This window comes from Platalea leucorodia (genome assembly GCF_965183815.1).
Source record: "Platalea leucorodia genome assembly, chromosome: 2".
In the NCBI taxonomy this organism is placed as follows: Eukaryota; Metazoa; Chordata; class Aves; order Pelecaniformes; family Threskiornithidae; genus Platalea; species Platalea leucorodia.
The window spans coordinates 101,166,529-101,183,733 of record NC_138824.1 but is presented as its reverse complement, the minus strand read 5'-3'; the positions used below and the strand labels follow the sequence as shown (position 1 = coordinate 101,183,733).

Here is a 17,205-nt window from a genome sequence, read left to right as displayed (position 1 = left end):
AGTTCAAAAAAATTGCTGAGATATCTAAGTCCCTACAAATACAAATATCAGCAGGTAGTTAGAAATTACTGCTTTCCTGAAGGGAATGGCACAGAGCTCAGTTTACCCGTTCTGTTTTTCTGTCAGCTTTCTGGTCAGTTGGTTCCTACATAATTTTTGTTTTGTCCCGCTATGTGTTCTTTCTTGTTGGGGGTGTTGGGAGGAACAAGGAAGGCAGCGGAATTAACGCCGTTGTGGAACTGGTAGGGATTAGGGTAGGGGGAATGCAGATCTAGAACAACTTGTTACTATTTCGAAATAATGTTGCAAATTGAAATGTCAGTGCTTGTATTTCCATTACAATAATTTACAAACATAAGAAATTTATAATATAATGACTATGTCAGATACTTTTGGGATAAATAACATGTGGCCTCCATCCCAGAGATCCTCAACCCAAGAAGCAGAATAATAGAACAGCCTGGGTCAGAACGGACCTCGAAAGATCATCTGTTCCAACCTTTCGTGGGAGAAGGAGCCTAGATGAGATTATCTAGCACCCTGTCCCACTGCATATTGAAAACCTTCGTGGATGGGGACTTTACCATATCCTTGGGGAGGTTATTCCAATGATTGATTGTTCTCACTATAAAAAATATCTGTCTTATATGGAGATGAAACCTCTCATGGTGCAACTTGTACCTATTGCCCGTCGTCTTCTCCATGTGACTTCACAAGAAGAGAAAGCCTCTGTCCTCTTTGTAGCCGCCCTTTAAGTACTGGACTACTGTGATAAGGTCCCCCCTGAGCCTTCTCTTCTCCTTCTCTTCAGTCTCTCCTTGCAGGGCAGGTTCTCCAGCTCTTTGATACTAAAAACTACAAAGTCAATATTGGAATGCTGTGAAATTCCTGATCTCTTTTAACCTTCATTTTCATACATAACAAACGCTGAACTGTTGGAATCAACTGTCCACAGTTGCGAAGTTTAATTCCTGCAGAGGTAGGGCGCCTGGTGTCACCTTGGGCATGTAAAATGAAACCTCTGGTTATGGAAGTTGGGTGTTACATTGGCAATAAACAGCAGACTTAAATTGCTCTCTTACGGGAGTATGTTGATCTTTCTCTCCCTCTGTTTGCTTCCTATTGTATGTCCGTCTGCAGTCTATTTTATTTTGTTTGTCAGTCTCTCAAGTTTAAACATAGCTTTCTTCTCCTTTTCTCCATTTTACCCATCACTATTTAATCTGCTTACTTCTTTTTTCTTTCTTGTTTTTTTTTTTTTTTTTTTTTTCTTCCCTCCTCTCCACAAGCTCTTTAGAATGGTTTTATGCTTTCTTTGGCATCCAGCACAGGGCTAGTCTTGAGACTTCCTACTCCCTCTCTGCTTTCTGATGTGTTCAAGGTAAAGGAGGAATAAACTACCAATTCCTTTGGAGTACTAGTAAGCTGTGGAGGAGTATCTTCCCTTAAGCGACTAAATATTTTCAATCCTTTTATGCACTCTTCTGTCCCAGTATTTACAATATTTAAGTTTTCTTAGCTTGCAAAAAAACCCCAAACCAACAAAACAAAGCAAAACAAACTTCGCCGCCGCCCCCCCCAACCCACCCTCTAGTTCTCCTTTGCAAGTCTCTTGTCCTCCCGTTGCCGCCCCAAGTGCTTTTCCTGTCCTTCTGCATACTCGGGGAAATTGAAGTAGGAAGAGAATCTGCGCTCTGTTGGTCTCTCTCCTGTTATCTTTTTAACACTCGAGTGTAAAAAACTGCCTGTGCTGTAAGATTCAATAGTACCTGTGTGGAAGTTCAGAGAACTCTTCCCCCGCCTCCCCCCCCCCAGGGTTTGCTTGCAGTTTTAAAAAATGGAAGCATAATAGTGGTATTGCCGGCAACAGAGTAACAATGAGAAAACATAAGCAAAGGTTAAAGTGCTGATCTTCTAGCACTTCAGAAATGCTTTTGAAAGAGCCATGCTACTAAGATAGCTTATTCTGAAAACACCGTATCAGTATGCATGTGATTTTAAACTTTTGAGGTAATGCTTGCTGTGCATGAAATTAGTATTGGCTGTGTTACCTGGCATTTGGAAGAAGGTTTCTGAGTCATGTACCACGCTTGGTTGCTTTGCCAAATTATGAGAAAAAAAAATCAGTATTTTTTTTATAGTTCTTTAAATTACAACTGATGGGGAGACTGGCTTACAAAAGTGCTATGGGTTTTTCTGCAGTGACATCTGTGGAGTGTATATATAGTAGGTTCCCAAGTTGGAAGCCAGAAGAGTATGTGGGAAGTGTGAAGGGGGGATGGGGAGTGGAGCAAACAAGAAATTCAGACAAAAGGAAATTGTTGATGCAAGTTAATGCCTTTTCTTAGTGATATTGATAAATTTCTGCTGCTGTTCAAGCAGTCTAAATTATTCTCCTTCTGATTCTGTTTCCTTTTGCTTTTCTCCTGTTGCCTGGAAAACATGAGTGGAATCTAGTAGGACAAGAGGCTGCTTTTTCATTGTTTTGTGGCTCTGTTGCTAGCTATTGTCCTCTTGGCTCAGGCAGTTCATGTCAGTCTTTGTGTGGAGTAAGAAAAATGTTTTTCCTTTTTTCTTCAAAGATTAAGTTTCTAGACTGTGTAGGTTGCTTTTATTTGAAAAGCAAGCAGTGCTAACTTAAGAGTATCTCCTATCAACTCACATATTTCTGCTTGCGATGTCACCTTCAGCACTTTTTTCATTTGGATGTGCTTATTAAATTTGTGGGCTAGTTTGGGGGTAGTTTCATTTTTTAATGTACTTTATTTAAAACAAAGGAACACTAAGCAAGACAGCACATTTCACGAATTTTTCTGTCAGGAATAAAAAACAGATTGCTGACAATGTTGTATGTTTTCAACAGTTGGAAATAGAGCCAATTTTGCTCTTAAGTAGGAGCAGAGCTCTAACACCCGGTAAAGTAATGCAGCCTTGAGCAGTGTCACTGAGATCTTGTCTGTTGTGGCTGACTTAACTCTGTTCTTTATTACATCACTGATTATTTATAAATGAAGATTGTTTTTGAGGACATTCTTGAAACAGAACTGAAATGTAGCTGTTTGCTAGTGCAAAAAATGAGACATTTAGTTCTCTTGTAAGTAACAGTTCTTGCAGGTAGTGTTTATCTGATCCTACTTCTTCACTGCCTTTATTTTTGTTGTACTAATTGATTATATGGTGGTACAGAAAATATATGGAAAATGGAAGATACTGTGACTGATAATCAGTTGGGTTGTGTTTTGTTTTTGTTTTTTTTTTTTTCTTTTTCAGGCATCTATTAACAAGCTAAAAGTGACAGAACCATGGCTCAGTTTCCAACACCTTTTGGGGGTAAGTTGTTTATAGTGTATTCTGAACTATTCTTACATGCAAAAATTCTGCATAAATGTGTTGCTTTCCGAGTATGTTCTGTATGGAGAGTGGTTATGGATAGTGTATCTTTCTTATATGATAGTTTAACTGATTTGTGATGTTTTTGTAGACCCATTAGAGAACACACATGAATTTTCCAGAGACATCTCGGAAGTGTCGAACAGAAAAGCTGTGCTGTATCCGTTCTTGTGCATTGATCCCTTACAGTCCTACAGTCTGTAAATGTAGGGCAGATCCAGGCCACTTAGTCATTGGCAGGAGGGCATAGCTGCATTATGCAGTTACCCTGTTTTATTTGCCTGTCTTAAGCTTCCCTACTCAGTCCCTGCCTGCTTTTTTCATATTTTTTCAGAGGAAATTCTAAAATGCTGTTTAAATGTTACAGACTCTCACTTTATAAGCACTAGTTGTGGCTGAGAAGCAGATATGCTTTTTCTTTGAGGATTCCTGGACTTTTTCATTGCTAAAAAGTATAGCAGATGCCTTTGGAGGCTATCACTTCAAATTTCTTTTCCTTATTGTCCCATAACCTATGTTTAGATTAGAACAAAGGTGCTGCTTGTTTTTAGCTCTCCATTTATAATAGGGGAAGGTATAGCATCTTGAACTTCAGTCTTTTTGAAGGATCCAGGAAGGGCCCTGGTAGTGCAATAGAGACATTAAATTTTGCTGTTCACATGAAGTGCATTCTTGAGCCCATTTTTGCAACCAATCTGAAGAAAGATTACAAAGATAAATTTCAGTGCTGAGAGCTACTATGCAGCTTGGTTCCACTTAAATGTTGTATCTGTTAAGGGCTTTTCTCTGGGGATGCAGATATGATTCTTGTTGCCTGTATATGTATGTTTGTGTATACATATATACACATAAATATACATACATGCACACAAAGTGTGTGTGTATATGTGTGTGTATATATATATGGAAGTCTCGTTTTTGGGATCAGATATAGGTAGGAACTAAATTTGTATCTAGTGTCAGTGTTTCAGTGGGAAACTTCAGGGGTCGTGTTATTCAGGGCATGTTGTTAGAGAAACCCAGTTCTTGTTAAACACAGCTGATGGGATGCAATCTCTGCCAGTCTGAAAAAGTCCGTGAAGCACAACAGAAGAAGCATCTGTTTGCATGTGGTAGCTAGAACAAACGTGTAATTGGACGCTGCCATTCGTTTCCTCAGTTATCTTTAAGTCCAGCCCTCTGGAATGAAATCTTGTTTGGTGCCAGACTTTCTCAGTTTGGGAGTGAAACTGGCTGCCAAAAGTTTTGATCAAATAAACTCACTGGACAGTTGCACGTGGATACCCTTTCAGGTTGTATAAAAAGATGTGAATAACTTAATTTCACCCTAATTTTCACAATCTAAGAGAAGTCATGATGTGAATGAAATCTGCTTGTTGAGACTGAAGTGTTTCCTTTTGTTTAGAGTTAGGGCTGTGCTTTGCATGTGCCCATATTTAAACACATACATATATTCTTAATGGAAATCTTGTCTTCAAAGCATTCTCCTCTGCCATCTTCAGAGAGTTCTCATTGCATTACAGATGGATAGCAGCTTTCTTTTTTCAACTTTATATATTACCATTTGATCTTGCATGTGTTGTCCAGGATCCTTTTAACTCTAGTATGTGGCTTTAGGAAGGAAGGAATTCACTATTTCCTCTGAAACAATGTTTCTCATCTGACTGCTGTACAACCAGGAGGTTGACATAAGCACATGGCTCACGTAGTTCTGGAGTATCTTTAATTTGTAATGTGGTGTGAGGGAAGTTTGTTGTGATATTCATACTTGAACCAAGTCTACCAAGTAGCATCGTACCTCCTCTTAGAAGAACGGCAGCAAAATTCTGACATTGTTGTAAGAGGAAACAAATGGTGGGGGGGGGGGGGGGAAAAATTCCAATTTTTATGGGGAAATTTGTCACCCTTTTGAGAATGCAACATTTTCTGCTACCTGTAGTCAGCAAACAAGATGCAGAGGAGATGATCTATGCAGTCTCCATCTTGGGATAACCCTCACTCTAAATGTGCAATATCTGGTATCCCTCTGCTTGTGAATACCAATAATGATTTTTTTGTTTTTATTTCACTTCCTTTCTTTTTAAAGAATCTTTCAAATCAGCTTGGGAAATGGCCATGGAAAGAGCACAGCACCCACTGTTTAAATTGGGGTGACTCATTGATATTCCGGAATACTGCTCATTTTAAGGATGACTAATTAAAAAAAAAATAGGCATGATAGGATTTTTGTAATTGTTGGGAAGAATGTGGTATGCTTGACCTTCTGTCGATTTGTCCAGGAGAAGAAAATTGCCCATTTCATATCTGAAAGCCCACTGCTTCAGTTTTGCAGATGAGGTGATTGCTGAGCCATGTAAAAGAAAAAATGGTTAGAGGGCTTGCTGCTGCATTCAAGAATAGCTTGCTTATGAGTCAATTTCGTGGTTTGGTGACTGCCTCCTTTGTGTCCAAATATATTGAAAAGCCCCACAACCTCTGTTTTGGCATCCAGGATCTGAAGCCGTGAATGATGTCTTGGTGCTGGGTAAGATCCTGCTTCATGCCCTCCCATAGGTCTTATTGTGTCCTCAAATAACAAAAGATGGAAACAAGGCAATGCCAGAGATGCCATTCATACTTTTCTGACTGAAGAGGCTACTAGGCTTGCTTGGTTTAACATTGGCTCTTTTGATGTTCCTATCCCACAAAGAAGATATACTGTTTCAATACCAAACAAATCTCCATCTGGAAGAGTAAATATTTACAATCATTTGTTCTCACTACAGGGGCTCCAGAGAAGAAATCAACAAATTTCATTTTAAAATAGTTAATAGAATACATTTTTAGTTACCTCATGCCATAAGAGTTTTTAGTTCTGGATTTTATTGCCTTCTTTGTGGAAGGACAGGAAGAGCTGGGGGTTTGTTGTTGTGGTTTTGGGGGCTTGGTGGTTTTTGTTGGCTTTTTTTTTTTTTTTTTTGGTACTCGAGTCATGCATACCTCAAATTGAGAGAGAGCAAGACAGCAAATCATTGCGAATTTCATGTTGGTTTTGGTTTTTTTGTTGTTTTTTTTTTTCTCCCCACATTATATTCAGGAAATTCTCCCTCTTTGTGTAAGCTACCGCACCCAGCCTTAGGATCTTAGGCTTGGAGTAGTCATGTTTCCAATACAGGGAGATGTTCATCTGCTCCTAGTTGGCCTAGTGTGCATATTGGTCATAAAGTCTTAATCAACACCATTCCTTTCCTCCTGTCAGGAGTTCAGGAGAAGATGGGGGAGATAATTGCTTACATGAACTATTGTGCTTTGGGATGTTCATATCCAAAGAAGAGTCCTGTTTCATCCCCACAGGGAGCACAGCTGTGAAATCTGTTTACGGTGCCTCTGTGAGCTTAGTCACTAAAATTCTGGGATTTTTGGACTCATCTTAAAACGTCCTTTCTTTGAATTAGATATTATTAGCCTGTCTGCTTTTAGAAACACATAGGTTACCTAAAACTGAGATGATAATTCTTTACGAAGAATGTAGCTTTTCTTTCACTAATGAAATCTACCATTTAAAGGAATGTTTTTCTTCCCCTTGTCCATTTCCTTTCTCTCCAAAGTACATTTTGCTACATGAAAGTAGATTTTAAATAGAAGAAATTCAGGAGACAGGAAATTCTCATGTTCTTCATAGCTGCTGAGTCTGATTCTGCCTCAGCCTGCAAGCGGTTTGAAATACTTGCTGTAAATATTTGTGAACCTTATTACCTGAAATTTAATCTCTGTGAATTTAGTGCTGAGACAGAATGAATGCTAGATATCCTCTTTATTTTTCTACAAGTCTACATTTTATCTTTAAGTATTACTTCAATAAAACAGTGATTCCATAACTTAGATGCCTTCGTATCATTATGTTCCTATAGAGCAGGAGTTACAGGAAGGTGCACCAGTGTAATGTACTTCTATGGATGTTGAAATCATGATGTTTTGCTGGTTAGAAATTGTTGAGACAAACCTGAAGCACAGTGTTAGAGAGTTCATTGGAGGTCTTAAGTGGAAGTTGAGATATGTTTGCTCTGAGTACAAATAACTTGAAGCATGAAAGTGAAATGTCTGCAAGAGGAGAGAGAGAGGAGAGGAAATGCTGCAAAAATAGAGGTAGACCTGGAGAAAGCATTGTGGAAGCATGGCATTGTAGAAGGGTAGTAAATCTCAACGTAAACGAAATATTCACCTCCAGTTTATGAGTGTAGTGTGAAGAGTCTGGTCTGTGTAACATATTCTTACTTGGGTTTCTCATTCTCAGAAGAATGAGGAGCACACTTTCCTGTGCTACTGTTGCCCATGAGAAATGTTTACTATCCAGTTGATTCACACTTTTCCTAGACAAGTAAGGAGAGTTCTTCTCTTATAATAGTACAAAACCAGATAGTACGTGACTGATTATTTGAGGTACCTTTTCAATTAAAAGAACTTGAATTGCATTTCAACTGTATGTGCTCTGAAAGGCAAATAACCTCCCACCCCCTAAATAGCTAGTGTTATGAACTTTCTGCACTATATCCTCTGGTATGCTGATGTTGTCTTTTAATAGCCCATTTGTAAGTTTGATTGCTCTTTAAGTAGCCTAGTTGTAACTTAAGACTCATATGAGCCAGATAAGTGAATCAGTGCTCAGCAGTCATCTTAATTAGGTAACACTTAGTCGTGGTAAGTTCATAAGTCCTAACTGGCTATTTAAGGATTCATGGAGCTTTCAACTATAGGCTTTGGATGAACAGCTTCTGTGTGTATGTTGTTTTCAGAGGTCCACTATGATATCATATAATTACCTTCAGGAATAAAAATAGTATAGTTTTTAAATAATGTTCCTTAATTTTATTTCTCCATTTCTTTTGAACTAGGCAACCTGGATATCTGGGCTATTACTGTGGAGGAGAGAGCTAAACATGATCAACAGTTCCATAGTCTGAAACCAACATCTGGATTTATCACTGGTAATGAAATAGTTTTGACTTCTAATTTCATTTAATTAAATCTTAACTAATGAGCCTAAATATGTACTGAGTTGCCTGGGAGACATTTAGGCATAACAATTTAAAAAATGGAAGAGATATTACTCATTTTATATTCCCTTTTTCATATGCCTTACCCCATCAGCCCATCTTTTCTGGTATTTTTCTGATATTTACCAGCTATACAAAAAGTTTATGCCACTCGATTTTTGTGTAAGTAGGATTAAAATAACCGTGGCTCTATAAAGGAGTTCTGTGTAGAGCCATCTGATACTTACAAACTGTAGAGTTAGAATTCAGGATGTGAATCACCCTGATGCTTGGTAATATTTATAGTGCTTTTAATGTGCTCAGTAAATTAACTCACTGTACTGAGTCTGGCTGAGATGGAGTTAACTTTCTTCATAACAGCCTGTATGGTGCTGTGTTTTGGATTTGTGACTAAAGCAGTGTTGATAACTCATCAGCGTTTTTGCTATAGCTGAACAGTGTTTGCAAAGCTTCTCTCCCATACCACCTTGCTCAGCAAAAACTCGGGGCAGGGGGGCTGTTGCCTTCCAGGATAGCCATTGCTCAGAGACTGAGCTTGAGGGTGGTAGTGAGTGATTACCTTTGCATCACTTGGGGTTTTTTTCCTACTCTTTCACTTATTAAACCATCTTTATCGTGACCAATGAGTTTTCTGAGATTTCTCACTTTTGCTCTCCCTATTCTCTTCTGCATCCTGCTGGGGGGAGGGAAGTGAGTGAGTGGCTGGGTGCTTAGTTTCTGCCTGGAATCAAGCCACCATGCTAACATACTAATAGATTAAGAAGTCTGTTTAAATAAAGATGTATCAATTTAACTGAAATCTGTTTCAGAAACTGATTGTTTAAACTAGTGAAATTGGCATGGATGACCTCGTTAAAAAATATAAATGGCAAAATTGATTTAAGTTGTGGGAGGCAAAGCTGCAAGTAAAGGAATTGCACTGATCCTACTAAATTTTCATTGAACACCTCTAATTTGCTTTCGTTTTAAAGGCAATAGGATGCCTACTTTTTTGTTAGTTTGTTTTGTTGCATTTAATTTTCTTTAGTGCTATCTAAACTCTGATGCTTAACTGAAATGAAAGGTATAGAAGTATTTTACCTTTCTGGCTGTCTCATCCATCAAGAGGATTTCCAGAGTGTGAAATCAGAATCGGATTCTTAGCAGTCTCATCACAGCCGTACATGCCTCCAAATATACAATTTGATTGTTTCTGCTCCTGTTACGTGACAGATATGGTACAAAGGACTACTGTTTTTATTGACCTCCTTTGATATTTAGTCTGCTATTTCTAGTCTGTTTACAACTTTCATTTACAGGCCACAACATTTCCAAGTGCCTAATCCTTTTGTAATTGTTTTGCTATCCTTATTTTTAATTGATAGTTGGAAAATGACTTTGAAATATACCATTGCTTTCTTTAATGGTGGCTTATTGGGTTCACATCAGGGTAAAGACCATTTTATTTAGTTTGTGCTAGCTGACTGGCATTGTACTTCCAAAAAAATCTAAGATAGAGTTTATATTGATACATACTTCCTCTGGAAGAAAAAATTCTCCTTGTTCTCACAAGGCATATGATTCCTGCAAAGAGAGCCATTAACACAGATTAGGGACTGTGAACCATGAGTTTCCCATTGCCCTAAATGTTTATGCCCAGTTGACTTCATGTGGTGCTGACTGTTGCAGACTTAAACAGTATGTGCTTGTTGGAAACATCTGGTAGGTTTGCAAGTGACAAAGTAAGTTTAAATCTCATACTCAATTACATATGTGTAGCATTAAGTATTTATGGTTTTACTGTTGCTTCTGTTTTAGAGAGAGATATATATATATATATAAATACCTGTATATATACCTATATATATATGTATATACCTATATACAGGTATTTTTAGCATTTTCTGAAATGATGTCCTCTTTATTTTATAGGTGATCAAGCTAGAAACTTTTTTTTTCAATCTGGGTTACCTCAACCGGTGTTAGCACAGATATGGTGAGTATATGGGAGGGTATGGGAGAATTGCAGTTATGTCACAGAGTGAAGTTTACTGGTGCAGACTTGAACAGCAACTATATTTCACATTCTGGGGTTTAAAATCACCTATTTAGTTCAGTGTGCTTTCCAAAAGTCTACAAGGCAAATATGCTTTGCAGTATGTTTTCGCTGAATTTTTAAGTTACTAGTTTAGTTGTTGGAAGTAGCCATCCTTCTACAAATGGCATTTTTGAGGCTAGCAATTTGCAACCCACATTTCAAATTACTAAAAGCTTTCAACTTTATTAAAACTGTACTAATACAATTGCTAAACACAGTAATTAGTATTAAAAATCTTCTAATGGGAGAGCCTATGCAAGACTTGCAAAATTTGTTACAAAAATGAAGACTGGCATAGGCTATTTCCATTGTAGTTGGAGATACAGCTTGAAAGCTTGAAATTTTTCCTCTTCCTTGGTGAGTTTAGGCTTTGCTGTATATTACACATCACAAACATTTCTACAATCTTCCAGTTTCTTCATGCAGGATTGCAATTGTTTCTGCTCCAAATTATATGACCGTGCCAGACTCGGACATGCTAACCTGCATAGATTATTCATAATTTGCATTAATTATATTATTACTAGAACTTCTTTTGGTGCTAGACAGAGTGAAATAATACCGTTTTTCATTCTGGATTGGAAGAAGCAGCAGAGGGATGGGTAACTTCCGAAAAATGTGTTAACTTTTCCTCTGTTGTTAACTGTTTGAAAGAGAGAGTATTTTGTTGCAGTTATTAAAACTTTTTATTGTAGTAAGGTCTTCTAAAGGCAGAATCTTCCTCTGACTGGAGGAAGAAGAGAATTACTTTCTTGCAAGAAAAACAATTGCTTTGGAAATATGCATGCCTGAAAGAGGGGCTGGATTTACATGGCTTTTAAATAAATAGCTTATTTTCTTTTCAAATTATCTTCATCTTACAAATATCAAATCTAGTGTGGTTATCTTGTTTGTTGAAGACTCAGTGAAAGTTTAAATATCCCTTTGGAACTTTTTCTGCCTCTTAATTAAACAAAGAAAGAAGTTTTGTCTTAAACAAGACATCCTTTCTCCAAAAATGTTCCGTAAGCATTAGTTTTAAATAGGTGTTAACAAAACCAAACAGTTGTAAATAGTCTGACTAAAAATCTCTTCCTCTCTGAATTATTCAGTTTTTCAGCCTCTTGAGAGGGGGAGAATCATTCCATTAGTTCTGTAGTTGTCATAGAGACAAGACCTGAACTTGCACATTTTTTTAAATAAAGCTGAACTAAAACTTATTCATGCTGCCTTTATAAATCATAAAAAAGCATGTAGACATCCCTTTCTCACTGTGTCTCTTATTATTTTCGATCATCTCTGAATTAAGAGAAGTAAATATTTAACTAGATCACTTGTATATATTCCCAATTGGGATTAGAATAACCAAGTAGGAAAATAGTCACGTAGTGGTAGCAAGACCCCTTAGAAAGATTTTTTTTTTTTTTTTTTAAAGGAAACACCCCTTGTTTTCCCACAACTCGAATGATTTAACTCTTTTGATCTATCAGTGGATGTTTGTTTGTAACCTACCGCAGATTACTGCTGTCCCACAGAAACAATAGAAGTTAGACTGTTTAGTGGTAAGAAATCCTTTGCAGCCTCCAAAGGACGTCACAATATGCTCAAGACTGCATTGAAAAATGTGAATCATTCTTTGTCTTAGCTCCCAGGGATGAGATCTCAAAGTGGCACACTTGCTTTGTGGATTAATAGCAATATTCTAATGTTGTCTCTCTAAATCTCTATTAACATTGATACAGATCGGTGACTACTTTAATAGAGTGGAGGAGTTTTGGAGTAATAAGCTCAGAATCTCCGAGAGAGATACGAGCTGCATAAAACTTCTTTTCTATCAGTATTCTTTATTTCCTGAATAGATGGGAGGTTTTTTTTTTTTTTTTTTAGATAGCATTTGATTAGAAGGGGAGGTACAACAGTCTTTAAGGAAGGAAAATTGTTATTCTGAGTTAGAGCAACTTGTAAAACTCTTCAAATGAATTTTCTGATCCTAGAAATATGGAAGTGTGTGTATGTTGTATTTTGGAAGTGTTTTCCTATTCTTAATGAGTCTACTTGTTTTGAATACAGTTGTTCATATTAATCTGTCTGAAAGGTAGGAGCCTAGCATTTGTTTCATAAAGGATTACCTACAGCTGTATGTAGTCAAGCTTATGGTAATACAAAATTTCATCTGTTTTGTTGACTATGGAAGTTCTTGTATAGAAAAACACAACTGAGAAAGGAGCTGCAGGGGGGACTGGCCTAATGAGCCGTACTGCTCTGGCCATACTGCTTTCAGAGCTCTCTGCAGAACAGGCAAGCCCTCTATCGCTATGACTTTCCAAACATGTTATCTCATGAGTTATCTCATGAGTGAGAGAATTTTGTTTGCCTAAGTGAGCAGTATAAGGATTTTCGCTGTCTTATATTTTAGTTTTAATTAAAATTGATTTGCCGTTTTTGTATAATGAAAAAATAGTTTTCACTAGAACTTCAAGAAATGCTAGCTAGCTAGCTTGAAATACCAGTTAAATGTCTTCTGCCTCAAGAGCTGCTTTGAGAATATTCTGCAGTTGGTGTAATTGTTTTCTAAGATGAGACTCTAAGGAGTATATCTTATTTTAATTTCCACTATTAATCAAAGCTTCCCCAGAATTCACGTTCCTTAAAACGTGGTTTTTGGCATTGAAAATTCCTGTGTCCCTTCTACTCATCATTCATTTAAGAAAAAACAAGAAGTCTCTGGGACCTCAGTGGAGCAAATTAGCAGAACTATTATGGTCTGTCATGACGACTTCTTTACTGTTCTACCCTTCACAAGCTTTGGAGTCTGCCAAGCTGGTAATCTATTAAGAAGCCCCTAAGTAGGCTTTGAATTGAGACTGCAATGGCTCGGAAGATAACTGTTTTTAAGTAGGCAATAATCTGGCTTTCTTCTAAAGCCCTCATGAATGATGGCCTCAAAAAGCAGTGTAGCCTGTCTCTCTGGAATTAAATGAGAACTAAAATAATCAATGCCATCTGTTTTCCGTGCATTTGGAGTTATTTATTGTTTTCAGGACAAACTAATGCCATTGGTTAACTTACCTATTTCTGGCATACGCTTCCCTCACAACCTTCTTAAATTTGTGTCCAAGTGTGGGAGTGAAAGACAGAGGAGAGGTGGGAGAGGTGGCAGTTCTGTGAGTTGTAACTATTACTATACATGCATTGATTAAGTGACTGATGTGAAAGACCTAATTTCTGCCATTATGGCTGAGTTTTATAATGCAATATGGGATTGTATTATGTAATATGGGAATCTAAAGCTAAATAAATCCAGATTTTTGAACGGCAAGGAGGTTTCCTTCTTTTAAGACTATGTGCTGTTTTCATGGAGATAGATGTTTTGTAGTCTAATCAAAAGCATATTGGACAGAAAAAACTGTGCATACTCTGTTTCTGCGCCTCATAAATGCAGAAATAATCAAGTTGTCTTTGCATTCTGCAGAAAAGAGGAGAGAAAGGAGGAGGAAAAGATCTGTAGGGTCAGAATTTTGTCAGCACCTGAAACCTAGCATTGTGATGAAGCCCACTGCATTCTCTCCCTGTGAATAAACACAGGCCTGTTCTATAAAATATAATAAATATTTAGTCAATGTTTAATCTATTTACTGCTCTGCACTGGTTCCGGCCAGACCTTAAATGAAACAAATTTAAGGACACTGCATTCTTCCAAATTTCATTAGAAGCAGAACAGTGAAATTAGGTAATGTTTACTGTCAGCCACTTGCTGCGTTTAAGGTGATGTTTATTCAAAAGTTGCACTGTAATCTAACGGCATGACGCTAGGTTCAGTAATTAGACATGGAAATTTGTCCTATTTTTGCACTGAAGATTTTGTCAGACAAAAACTGATGTCTGTTAGCATGCTGTAAAAATGTGTATAAATTCTGTAGCGTGTACATAATTTTTCTCACTGAAATTTGTGCTGTTAATTTAAATAACAAAGCCACTGATGTAGAGTAAATGAGTTGAGCAGAAGGTCAGATGTTAAATTAAAAGCTACTGATGACTATGTGAATAGGAGTTCAATTAAAGCAATGAGACTGGTGCACATCAAAGTTTCTCATTACTGGACAATTCATATTTTCTCATGTAGACTGCAAAGACTTACTGTGTTCTAGCAGTACACTGTAAGTAGTGCCTGGAGAATCAAGGTCGCCTACAGTGCGATATTTACTCTTGCTGCATTTTCATGGCCATTCGTATGACACGTTGAGGGATTCTGCCTGTGCTTTAGTAATAGAAAGGCTTACATTTTATTAATCAAAGTATTTGCAGATGTAGAAGCCACTTAGGTTGGACAAATATGACTATTATAAATATGATATTTATAATTACTTTGCTTAAATACAAAGATGTAAGGAACATTGTGACTGTTTGAGTTGTTGGTGCCGGTTGGTCACTATGGAGCTGACTGACTTCTCTATATGTTGAGGAAGGAGTTATCTTTGGGAGGACCACTGACTGCTTGGAGTGCAGTCAAAAATGTACCAGAACAGGTTTATCCAGATCAATGTGTCCCTATACACATCCTCAGCTCGCTAGCTGTATAAGCCTGTTTTTTACTGCCTGTTGCCCCTGCCCATCTGACAGAAGAATGGCTAAGCAAGCGTTGAACAAAACTTTCGTTAAAAACCCCACACGTTTTCCCTCATGAACATTTTTGTATTCTCTTTAGTTGCCTTCAAAAAGGTGTGGTGTCTGCTTGTAAGCATCAATTAAATGAAGCTAATTATCTGCTCCTGGTTTCCATTGTTCTTAATACTCTGTAATTTTCTAATGAGGCTTTCTTACCCTTGGTATTAATTTGCTGCATGTTGGTTTACTTTCTAGTGCAAAACCCACAAAAGGGAGCACTTCAGAAAATACATTTAGCCATTAAGTTTCTGACATTCTAACACTCCAAATACCTTTTGCCTCTTGAATGTTTCACATTTGTAAGAATTGCAGCATGTATTTCTCCCAAGTGAGACTTTTCAAAAATCTAACATCACTGTTTATAGGTGGTAACTAATGGATGTTATATGAACTGTTTTGGTGTAAAAAGTAAAAGGTGTATGAAGAAGAAAATGAAAATGTACTGAGTAATACTGTTCTTTGTAAGCCTGAGTGATGATTTTGGGCAGCAAAAATTATACAGCATGTTGTGGGACGCTTCCATGCTATTGTTGAAAAATAGACAAAGTGGATATTCTTAATTGTCATGGTTAAACTGTGAATTCCTTCAAAATGAATTTGGGTTTTTTACAGGAATTTTAAGTTGATATAAACATTTCTGATGTAGAGAAAATTTTAGAGAGATGCAAACGTTTTTTGAGGTTTATACCCATTTCATTCTATAGGAGGAAAAGCACTAGATACTGCGTACATGCAGTCTGTTTGCAGGTTGCATATAGTGGCTTGTGGCACGTACACCCCACTGAACAGAAAGATATGATGGAAGCTAATAAACTTAGTAATTTTATGTCCAGAGAAAACCATTGCTCTTCAGAATAAACAGAACATGGATAACCTCAGTAACAAAATGTGAGAAGCCTACTTTCTGTTTTTAACTATTTTCCAGAAGTAACTATAACTCTCATTTTGAAATACACATTTTTCATTAATGGCTATTGCAGTCTATCCTTGCTGTTGCTTAACACTTAGAGGAGAGAGGCTCCTTTGCCTTCACTAGGGTTCTCCCACTCATCTCTGCAAATTGTGTGAAGATAAAAACGTTATATCTTCCACTTCAACTTAGCCTGCCAGTACGTCAGGAGGTACCGGTGTGTTGCTTGCTCTTCATGGAAGAGTGATCAGAAGCTGAGACTCTAGAGCAGTGGTGTTCTGCAAGGAAGAGGAGATAGCCATTCCAAATTGGTACTTCTCTTGGTCTAGGTTTGCCATGCTGGCCTTCCCTCTTCCTTCTGCTGGTTGGACTACCGTATATCAAGTCCGACTGCTACAGTAGGATCTTTTTAACTGATTATTTGTCAAGTGAACTACATTCTAAACGATCATGACTGATACTTGAATCCAAATCACATTATGCTATGTGGGTCCTGGAATCAGTTTTAACTAAATTTAGGCTTCCAAAGACTTCCTGGTACGGGGATTAGAGGAAGGTTTAAAGTTACTGAAGAGCAGGCAGATTTTATGTGTAAATTAAATTCCCTGTGATACAAAGCTTCAGGAAACAACATCCAGAAGTTCTCACAGCCCAAACTTGGTCTTCAATGAAATATATGTAGTAATTCAACATCTTTCAGGGAGTGGTACAATGCATACTTTTCTTTTTAACTGTAAGCCTCAGAGTTTACAGTTTCATCACCAGACTTTCTCTTTCTTCTTTAAATACTGCTGCCAGATTTTCAGCAGTATTATTTAGCCTCATGATGTCAAAATTGATTGATTAAGACAGATACACTGCTGACAATGCTGTCTTTTAAGTATTGGGAAAGGCTGGAGTGTCTCCGTTTTTGGGGAAATGCTACTGGTGAACTAAACCAGGGGGAACTCTTAAGATGTATGGCTGACCTGTGGCAACCCCTGCTGGGATCGGCCTCTTTGTTGAGTTTTCCTAGGGTTTTTTTGGTTGGGGTGGGAGGGTTTTAATTTTGTGAATGCTTTTCTACTGTATTTACTTGGCTGTGTAGTTATTTAAGTATCAATTATAAATAACTGTCAATTTATTGCAGTACTTTTTTGATAACTTTTCAC

The 17,205-nt window shown here is 37.4% G+C and overlaps 1 protein-coding gene across 4 annotated transcripts in view; it reads left to right on the top strand.

Annotated features, from left to right (window-relative positions):
• The window catches only part of ITSN1 (intersectin 1), a 138,639-nt gene that overhangs the window by 25,713 nt on the left and 95,721 nt on the right, over positions 1-17,205 (top strand). For all 4 annotated transcript variants that reach the window (XM_082304320.1, XM_082304319.1, XM_082304321.1 and 1 more), the window contains exons 2-4: positions 3,271-3,330; positions 8,262-8,354; positions 10,335-10,398. In XM_082304320.1, coding sequence (XP_082160446.1) covers positions 3,303-3,330; positions 8,262-8,354; positions 10,335-10,398 — 185 coding nt within the window. In that variant the 5' untranslated portion in view covers positions 3,271-3,302. The remainder of the gene's footprint in view (positions 1-3,270; positions 3,331-8,261; positions 8,355-10,334; positions 10,399-17,205) is intronic.